The following is a 10,543-nucleotide window of genomic DNA, read 5'->3' as shown; positions in this document are numbered from 1 at the left end:
TCAGCAGCTGATGGACTGAAGATCTCACCTTCAGACTGTTGAATTATAAGAAAGCAGTACGGGACATTTTACTCCTGTTTTCTGTGTAGCTCAGGCTGTACTTTTACTTCACTGCAGTGATCTGACAGCTTCCTGTTGACCTGCACATGAGGCGTTTAAATACCATGACTATGATCATGAGCACGGTGTGAAGGGTTCGCTGAGCGTAGATATTAAAGTGAGAGGCCTGAAACACACTCTGATAATACTTCTCATTAAGTTTTAAATGCAGGACTTTTACTTATAACGTAGTATTTGTACATGGTGGTGTATTTAAAAACTTCTTCCATCAGACCTGTCAGTCGAGCTGGACGCGTTTAAAGAAAAGCTGCTCCTGGTCTTAATGTGGTTCTGGTTCTGTGTCAGCTTAGCCTGTGTCAGTGCTCCCCCCGGGCTGAGGATGAAGAGGATTGTGATGGTGATGGTGATGATGATGATGATGAAGATGGCGGTCCCGGGCCGCCGCCCCGCCGCCGCCGCTGTCCAGTGACCCCTGGTGCTGATTGGAGTAGCGCTGTGGCCCCTGTCCGGTCTCATTTCCCTAATTGGGAGTGAATGGCCTCCTTGTTGACTCTCACATCCGGTGCAGGGGCCACATGTTGCGGACGCGCTCCCCCTGCGCTGCGCCTGATTGCAGCGGCTGCGCCGGGACTTCTCCTCTGCTGCTGCGGAGCTGCAAATGTCTCACACACTCTGAGCTGATTGCAGCTTTCAGAGGAGGCCGAGGAGTCACGACTGGAGCCGGTTCACGACTGTCAGCCTCACCGCTGCAGAAAACATCTGGCCTGTCCGGCCGAGCTGTGACCGGCATGCAGAGTTCATGTGTGACGGCGGAGTTTAGCTCTTCCACTCAGTACTTGCATTTGTGTATTTCTGCTACTTTATTGTTGTGTTTGACCAGCCAGCATCTCAGAGGGAGTATTGTACTTTATCCCACTACATCACAGCTGTTGTTACTTTGCAGATTTTACACAGAAAACATGTGAGCAGTTAATAAAATATGATGAATTGTTGCAGATTTAACTTCAGCAGCATATAAAGTAGTTGAGAGCACGTAGCAGCAGCGCAGTAATGTAATCTTAGAGCTGACAGGGTCCATCCTGCAGCGCCGCAGCCTGTTCGACGCTAAATGGAACTTTTAATAGAACATTTTGCTGGTTTTCTACATTTCCTGCCTTGTTTGTTGAGCTGATTTGCTAAATTTCCTCCTTGGATCAGTAAAGTCTTATCTTATTTTGCTCCTTACCTTATTTTAAATGCATTTAGACGTGGCTGATGAAGCTGATGAAGCTGATGAAGCTGACAGACGAAACAAAGAGTCCGTCAAAGAGAAAACATTTGAGCGTTAACCTCAGAGGCCTGCTGGGCCTGAATCAAACGGCCTCGGTGTTAAATTCATGAATCTTTGCGGGAAATAAAATAACGAATTAACGAAATTCTCCCTCGCGCTCGATAAATTACACTGACGACCTCCCGCTTAATTAAAGGGTCACGTGTTTGTCGAGGCTAAACGGTGGCGTCACTGTCATAAAGGTGAGTGGAGATACGAGCTTTTCACAGTGAAACAGCCGTATTTCTGCGGCTGTCAAGTGGACGCGGCGTCGGGGTGTAAATACTGCAGTGCAGTAATTGTGTGTAATTGTACTGGATGAAGTATCCGCGTCGTGTTTTACGAGCCGCTCCGCTCGGCTGCGCCGCTGCAGGCGGCTCACATGCTGCACTCTGCAACTGGAAACGGTCTGTGGTGTTCCGACATAAAACAGCAAATCTGCTCCTGATTAAAACAACACGGAGAGTTTACAGAGGAGTGGCCGTGTGAAATTAATGCAGCCGCACTCATTCTCATCATTACAAAGCCCCAGAAACACTGACAGCTGATGATCAGCTGCATCGATCAGTCGATCCGTCATCAATGAGCGCGTGCACTCTCTGCTCTTTGGTCCATTTTAGATTTAAAGATAAATAAATTATTTCTCTTCAGCATTTCTATTTTCATTTTCATGGTCTATTTTTTTATTTGTTTTCCCTGCAGAACAACATCTACACTGAGTTTTGGTCGATCTGAATCTCTTCCATCATTTGTGAAACCAGCCGTGTCATCGAGCCAAATTCGATTAAAGCTCCTTTCAAATTTTCCTTCAGAGTAATTTTCTATTTATGGTCCAGATGAATCTGTCTGACTCTCCGCTTTTCATGAGGGAAAAATCATCCATCCCGCTTCAACAGTCCGAGTTTGCTTTAATTATCAGGAGCTGAACGAATCTGGACAAGATGTTGTTAATTGTCAAAGCAAATTAGGCCCAATTAAAAGAGGCTGGGCTCCGATATGAACCTGCACTGCAGAATCAGTGAAAACGGGTCAGATCAGCCTGATCGCACCGCTGAAGCAGCAGTGGGATCAGAGTTGGGTGGATGTGGAGGTGAAGCTCCAGATGGCGCACAAAACTTGATTTGCGCTTTTTCTTTTTTCTCTCGGACTTCTCGGGTTTCAGGGTCTTTCTCGACCTGTCGAGGGACGCCAGCGCCACATAAATCACACTTTACTTTATAAACCCTCCGCTCTCTGAAGTCCGCGCACACACGCACGCACACACACACACACGTCTCTAATGGAAATGCATTTGTAATGCAGGAGCGGGCTCTGCAGCCTGAAGCCGGCTGGATGCCTCCAGCCTGCATCTTCTCATTTTTCTCTGTCACATTTCTCTTCACATGAAGGCCCCTGAGGGGTCCCCACACAATTCTGATTATTCCCGTTTCAGGCTGGAGAGGAGAGGAGGATCATGTGAACATTAAGCTCAGTTTTTCTACATAATGTTTCGGTTAACAGATCAGCTGGCAGGCTGTGACTTTATCAAGAAAAATAAACTGAACGGGATTTTGTCAGTGGTGGAAGAAGAAGTCACATCCTTTTAAGTAAAAGTCAAAATGTACTTCACTGTAAGTAAAATACATGTATTTAAAATACTGCTTGAGTAGAAGTACAGAAATGCAATTTAAGTATCAAAGGTAAAAGTACTCATTGTGCTAAATGTCCTCTTTCATATTAGTTATTTTTATTACTCCTGATTTATTTTGGAATTATATTTTAAAGTTGTAGCTCAGAACCCTAAAAAGCTTTTTTCATCTTGTTTTTAATGTTTCAGAGGTGATTCTGTTACCTGGAACGAGGCCCAATAATTCAGACTGCTGCACAATAATTATGAGAAAATAAAATTTTCTAAAAACACCTGAAAGAAGGTGATCGCACTGAGAACAAGCTGCAACGTTTTGACCAGCAGACCTTTTTTTTTCTTTCCACAGAAACAAACGTTTAGGACTAAAATGACTTGATATCATGTATTCCTGCATTAATGCTCAAATGCATATTTTACAAGAATCTGAACCTGTGAAGTAAGTTAATTCACAGGTTGAGGGGCAATTATTTAATTATAGTTACTTCAAGTAACTATAATTAAATAAATGCGGTGGAATAAAAAGTCCAAATAATAAGCATAAACTAGCAGAATAAACCTTGAGTGTAAGTAACAGATTTACTGGAGTAAATACAGACTTTGCTTTTATAGTGATATGAGAGCCGAGTGGAAATGACATAATTCAGTGCTTTTAATCTGAAAGTCTTTCTAATTTGGTGGTTTGATGTGAAGTGGCTGCTCAGACTTCAAACACTGACCTTGCTGCCTGAGCAGGGACAGACGGGACGGTGGTCACTCTCCCTCTCAGCTTCTACCTCTCACTAATTAAAAAAGCTGCTTTTACGGCCTCTGCTTCAGACGGCCAGATGTGACCGGGGCGCTGTAAAATCTCAAAGCGGTTTACAGAAACACTTACTGCACTTTAAAAACGGCTTGCAAAGCGCTGACAGTCCCACAGTGCTCCCCGTCTAAATTCCTTCCAGGACCACGAGCTCCAGTCCTGCAGATAAGTCATTATGGAAGAGTTACCACACGAGGACAGAAGACACCAGAGGACAGCGTGCTCTTTGAGCTTTATTTTAGTAAAATATCGTACTGTAGCATATATCTAAATATAACCCTTTTAAATATTCACCCTGTTTAAATAACCTCATGTGCACCATCATCATCATTTATTGTACAAACTGCAGAGCGAACGCTTTGGTCAAACTCACACGTGTAAAGTTTCACATCAGATTTTTGTCTTACGTTTTTCTGGACTCACGTGCAGCGACAGTGAACTGGACGTCTGCAGACACACACATGGAAGCATCCACATTAGCAGATATCATCTTACCACTGAGGAGGCCCGCTGCTCCTCGGCCGCACCGACACCAGAATTAGCTCCGTGAAAGCCGAGCCGAGCTGAGCCGAGCCGAGCCGAGCTAACGCGTCCGTCTGCGGCACATCAGACAGCAGGGTTCGAGTCTGGAGCGGGAGCGGATTCGTGCTGCGCTCCGTCTGCATGCCACCGAGACTTTCCAGGAAGTAAACAGGACCCATGTTTCACTTTCACCACAAAGAAACAATCAGAAATCTCTGACTTCAACTTCTGCTCGCAGACATAATTCATACGTGAAGTAAAACCATGTTGGAAGAAGGTTTTTTTAAGCACACACACAAAGAGTCACAGACTGAGGACAAAGACTCAGAGTGAACACGATTCAGGCTGATCCTGCAGGTTCACGCGTCCCCAGGGCTGGCTGTCCCTTTACATCTGTCAACAGCAGGCCCGACACCAAACACAAGTTTCAATATCACCAAAAGGACTTTTTTCCAGATGCATCACTGCTCTGAAAGTCACTGAACAAAAGAAGGCGAACTTCTTGAATGCTAAACATCTAAAAACATGCAGCTGCACAAGAACTCTGCACGGCCGAACAACCCCGACATGTTGACTTCAATCAGTAAAATACAATACTGATGCCCGTTTTTGATCATCAGTGCGACAAACCAGCTGTGTCTGTTAATGACAGTAATCTACGACTAATCTGCAGCAGTGAATACCTTCTGAGGGCCACGCAGCACCTCCCACATTACATCTTCTATCAGCATAACAAGAAATGTTTTAATGAACGAATCAGCAAACAGGCTGAAATGTTCACAGATATCAGGACGTCACTTTTAGGAGTAATCGTCCTGTACTGATGTCCAACCTGCAGCTCTGGACGTTACAGCATCGCTGCAGAGACACCTGGTCTCGCTGCAGAGACACCTGGTCTCGCTGCAGAGACACCTGGTCCCGCTGCAGAGACACCTGGTCTCGCTGCAGAGACACCTGGTCCCGCTGCAGAGACACCTGGTCTCGCTGCAGAGACACCTGGTCCCGCTGATAGAGTCATTAGCGTCGGTGTTTATATTAGTGTTTGATCATGTCCACAGATTTTACAGAACAGCTGGAAAATGACGAGTGTCCCTTTTTTAATCATCAGCAGGCCACAGCTTCACTGTGAACACAGTTTTCGAGTGTTTTACGGTCTTGTTCAGTCTCGGGTGGTTCGGTCATCGGGTGGTGCTCTTGCTGGACGTCACCTCCGCTCTCCTCCCTCGCGGTCTCTTCCTCTGGGGGTCTACAGTCGTTGGCTGATTGCACTGTTCCGTCCTGATTCTCCACTGAACCGTTTCCCTGTTTCCTGTCTCTCTCTTTCTTCCTTCTCTCCTCCTCCTCCTCCTTCAGCCTCTCCAGCTCTTCCTCAGTGGCCTGAAGCTGCAGCTGCTGCATCAGCTCCTCCAGCTTGTGGGCTTTACGCAGCTCATTCTGCTGGATGATGGCGCAGAGGTGCTCCGTCAGCTGCTCCTTCACCTCTGTCTTCTTGTGCAGGTCCAGCTTGGCCGTCACGTACTCTGCCTCCGCCTTCTCGTAGCGCTTCCTGAGGAACAATCGAGAGAAAATGTAAACAGAGGCTAAATAACAGACCTGTGCGACTATCCGCGACGACCAAACATGCTGAGAGCTCAATCATGCAGCACATTTCTCTTCTGACACCTGCTTCCAGTCAAAACTGGAAGACATAACTGGAGACAGAAATGTTTCCTCAAGAGAGAAATATTTCCGCAAATTTATCTGAGATTTGAGACCACATGTCTCACTGACACCAAGAGAAAACAGAAGTAAGACCAGTGGATAATGACTGCACTGAGGAACAGCTGAGTGAAGTGTGGAAACGATCGCAGAATCAACAGATTAGTCAGTCAACAGAATATCAATCGCTGACAATGTTAATGATCATTTAAATCATCCATCAAGCAAAAACAGCTTTTAAAAAAAGAGACTTTTTTTTTTTTACTTTCTGTCCTTTTTAAACCGGAAATCTTTGAGTTTTTGACTTTTGGTCACGAACTTTTGAGGAGCACTTATCAATATTTTCAGATTAACTGATATCAGATGGATTAGCTGCAGCCTTCGCTGGGTTTGAACGTTGGTACGTGTTTGTTCCTGACTGAAATGTGTCGGCAGCATCGAACATTTGATCCAATCACACAAACTTTGGCTTATTTTGTTAAATGCAAATGTTAAATGTTTTTTGTTTTGTTTTTTTGTAGAAACACACTTTATGATTCTCCAAGTTTTAGTTTTGATATGTGTATTAAACTAAGGTTTCGCACTCGCGCTGAACGCTGCTGAGCGGGGAGATACGAGTCCTCCCACGATGTCGAAACGCAGAAACATTGTTTTAACTGCGAAAAACAGAACATCACATGCTGTTTGGAAACACTGTGGGAACTAAACAGATGATGTCAAACATTTCACCTCAGGGTTTTATTCTGTACCTCAGAGAAATCTCAACAATTGATTGAATCAACAGAATCCAGTGCAGTGAGTGTGTGAAGGTCAGGTCCTCTTCCCGTTACACAAACATCTGTAATGAAGAGCGCTCATGGCATGGAGCTACTCTCCACACAAGAGGCTGCTCGGAGAAATCACAGCTACGAGCACAAGGTCAAACACAGCGTCAGTGAATCAGAGCTGGAAAAAAACAGTCCATCATCAGACGGTTTACAGTCTTCAGAGTTTAACTCAGAACTGCAGAAAAAGAAAAACTCGTATCATGACTCACGAGGTGGTTTTTTTGTTGAGTGTTATATTTAGAAAATTTTCAGGGTTTTAGTTAAAATGCTTCATCTGTGTCTGTGGAGCATCTCAGCAGCACTGTCTGCTGAAACTGGCTCAAACAGGAATACTGGAAACAAGCTGCAGGGGGCAGTGAGAGCATTTCCAGTACACGTTCAGTTCACGAGCCGTCGCTGCTGCTTCTGGTCCGACGTGCTCACAGTGCAGTTCACTGCAGCACGGACTGAACGCTCACTTCCTCCTTACTCTGGTCAGCCTCACCGGGTCTGTGTGTCAAACACTAGAGCTGAGAGCTCAGTCACCTCGATTTCCACACATACTGAGGTCCCAGCAATCACACACTCATCTGTCCACACGTCCTTGAGGGACACTCTGCTGCTGCCTATGCCCAAAGGCCACCCAGCTCTTCAGATGAGCTGACTGCGAAGTCTGATTAAAGCGCTCACAATGTGTCTGCTGCTATGACCAGCAGCTCCAAACCAACCAATCAGAGCACAGCATGAATGACATCACAGACTATGCTGGTCGATGCTGCGTTCAGGGCCAACGGCAGCACCATGGTTACATTTTCAGACACGAGAGCAGTTCAGATGAATGATGGGAGTGAGGGACGACAGCTCAGCAGGCATCTGTCCTGTAATCTGACCTCCTGCAAGGCTTCATTTAAAAAAAACGATTTAATCAGACACATCTGTGTGAAACGAACCTGCGTGATCGTCATTGTCACACAGTGTGAAGGAGCCTTTGAGCAAAACTTACTGCGTAATGAAGTGTAACACTGCGGAGGTGCAGAAAAGCCTGTTTGTCACTCTGACACTCGCTTAAACGAGGACTTTAAAACTGTCCTGTTATACGCAGTGAGTGTATAGCAGCTCACAGCCGGGGGACACGGGTGTCTGGGAATCGTCTGTTTGAGTTGGACAGAGCTGTTGTTCTGTGTTCGTCTTTCAGATCTCATTTTCTCGTGCCGTCTCTCTACCTGGCGGTCGAGTAGTCCCAGCTGGCCTGTTCGATCTTCCCCCTCAGGATGTTGATGTCATTGGACACCATGTCGTCAAGAGCCTGAAGCTCCTTCTGGATTCTCTTCAGCTTCACGGCCTCCGCCTGAGTCTGCTTGGACCTGTGCACAATAACAAACTTTTGAAGGTTAATTTCATCTTATGGACACAATATCCATCTTCATTGGTTTCGGACATTTTCCCATCTCTCATCTTAACATATTGCTCAGCAAATACCATGACAGCCGTACTTACTTCTCAGCGATAGTTTTTGTCAGCAGAGCTTTCTTGCGTTTATTCCTCTCCTCAATTATCCTTTGCTCTTGCTGCAGTTGCTCCAGGCGTGTCTTTTCCCGTCTGAAACACAGAGCCAAAAACTAAATCCACACCATGAAAGGAGCTTACAGTCCGAGCCCATCGTCCAAATTCACTTCCAAACAGACACCGAAACAAACTCCTACTTTGAAGGAGGTCTGATCAAAAACTCATGACGTCATACGGTGAACTGTATCTTGAAACGCATGGAAACATTAGGCTGCACAACAGAACTGAGGAAAAGACACCGAAGGTGATGAGCCTTCACAGTGATCAGCAGCAGTGATCGTATGATTGTTTAAAGAAGTCATCACATTTTTTTTTTTACAACCCATGAAAACTCGATGATGAGTACGATATTAAAAGAATACTAACATTTCCACCTCTTGTGTCTCAAGCTCTTTGATGGCCGGAATCTCCTGTTCTGGAGCGGACTGATGGTTTTCAGTCGACTTCACCTCGGCGGGTTTAAGCTGCACCTCCTGTTTGACAGCCGGAGTTCCTGTTGGGGCTGTGGGCTGAGGCGCAGGCTCCATCTTCGGCGGCTGTCTGTCGAGCTGTTGTTCGGGTGGAAGGCATGGAGACGTGGCTGCTGTGTTCTTCTGAGCAGCTAGCTGGAGGGCCCTCTCCCGCTGCAACTGCTGCCGATTCCGGTTGGCCGGAGCCGGTTTCCGACCGCGGGCTGACGCTGCGGGCATCGCTGAGCCTGAAAACATATGCGGACTTGTTTACCGCCGAGGGTTTTTACAGAAAACGATTCAGTTAAACGTTTAGTTTGATATGAATGAGATGTCAACCACCAGGAAGACAAGGCAGTTGATGCTAAATTGTCCGGCTAACGTTAGCAAGAAGAAATGTTACCTTTCTGTTGCATCTTCCGCAGCTCGTCATCAGAAAAACCGGCCCAGCCGCTCATTTTACGACTTCTCTCCTAAAGTCACGCAAACAAGACGACAGACTGACGCACACAGACGAAGCTCTGATTACCGACTTCAGATCATCATTCTGAAGTTCTAAAGCTCTTTACACCACCGCCATCTTTGTTTATGACTGCCACGTCAAGGACCCCAAAAGGACCGGAGACGTTGAAGCCGTAGATCGCCTGAATAAAAAACCAAACTGAACCACGAAAACTTAAGAAGAGAATTGAATGAAGGAAAATTTCTAGTCTCTCATCATCATGTTGTTTCCAGAAATTCAAGCAATATCTTGACTTTTTTTTATGCATCTTTGCCAATAAATATGACTTTGTAGTTGATAATAAAAAAGGCATATTTATGGTGAGCTATATATGCAGTGAAAGTTTTTCTGAGCTTGTTAGTGCTAGTTGAGGCTTGGTGGTTGTATATTTTTTATGTTATGGTTACATGGTATTTCATCAAATAAACATTTTTTATTTTATTGAGAGAATATAAACACACATTTGGTCACAGCCCACACTGCGATTACTACATTTTCCATTTCATATTACATTTCCATTGGTTGGTGTTAATGATGAAGATCCAAATCATTTAAGTGTTTCAGAGGGGTCAAAGGTTATTTGAAGAACTGTTTCATGTCAAAGAAGCATGAATTTTAAGTGGTTCCCCAATAACATGCTGATTATTAGGATACAGATACTGAATTAGATTTAAAATCATGTTCATTGTGAAGTCCGAACCACAATTTTTATGCTTATTTTTTCTTCAATGATCCATGAAAGCAGGTTTTACACATTTAAAAATGTGCAACTTTCAACACACACGATGTAGCTTTGACCAGCTGGTTTGACTTGTTTTTGGTAGTTTAATACTACAGTTCCCAGAATTCTGGGGGCAGAGAAACAAACTGTTGTCATTTTAATCAGCACAGCCTGCAGCTGAAAGGAAGAAGACATAGTACAAGTGTTTGAGGAACAGTTAAACGAGTTTGAAGGCTAATCAGAGGCCAAAACACTGCACAGAGGCTTCTAATACAATAACACAAATTTATGGCTCTAGAAAGTTTGCACAGGGAGAATCATGTTATCCTCCACCTTCATGATCGTGAGGTATTCAGTAGAATTTTACTGTTCACATTACAAACTAATTCATCTGAGAGATGTGTGGTTGCAGGTATTCGATGGACAACTTTTTGCCCAAACGCCCTGCTAGTTTCTGCCAAAGCTGTGATCTGATTGAACTGTT

At 44.9% G+C, this 10,543-nt stretch overlaps 1 protein-coding gene across 2 annotated transcripts; it reads right to left on the bottom strand.

Annotated features, from left to right (window-relative positions):
- Nucleotides 1–3,650: 3,650 nt before the first annotated feature.
- On the bottom strand, nt 3,651–9,435 carry gorab (golgin, rab6-interacting). Of its 2 annotated transcripts, XR_011602097.1 has the most exons (6): nt 9,240–9,435; nt 8,754–9,084; nt 8,319–8,420; nt 8,045–8,185; nt 5,272–5,863; nt 3,651–5,208 (listed from the first exon to the last, which is right to left on the bottom strand). XR_011602097.1 is itself a non-coding variant. In XM_070960179.1 (5 exons), exons 1-5 carry the CDS (start codon nt 9,292–9,294, stop codon nt 5,422–5,424), a joined length of 1,071 nt encoding a protein of 356 aa, XP_070816280.1. In that variant the 5' UTR covers nt 9,295–9,426; the 3' UTR covers nt 3,651–5,421. The 2 variants fall into 2 exon arrangements, 1 of the variants encoding a protein (XP_070816280.1); XM_070960179.1 differs by having other exon boundaries at nt 3,651–5,863; nt 9,240–9,426.
- Between the last annotated feature and the right edge of the window lie 1,108 nt (nt 9,436–10,543).

This window comes from Chaetodon trifascialis, chromosome 4, assembly GCF_039877785.1.
Source record: "Chaetodon trifascialis isolate fChaTrf1 chromosome 4, fChaTrf1.hap1, whole genome shotgun sequence".
In the NCBI taxonomy this organism is placed as follows: Eukaryota; Metazoa; Chordata; class Actinopteri; order Chaetodontiformes; family Chaetodontidae; genus Chaetodon; species Chaetodon trifascialis.
Note: the sequence above shows the minus strand (reverse complement) of the source record. Positions and strands in the feature narration are given on the sequence as shown.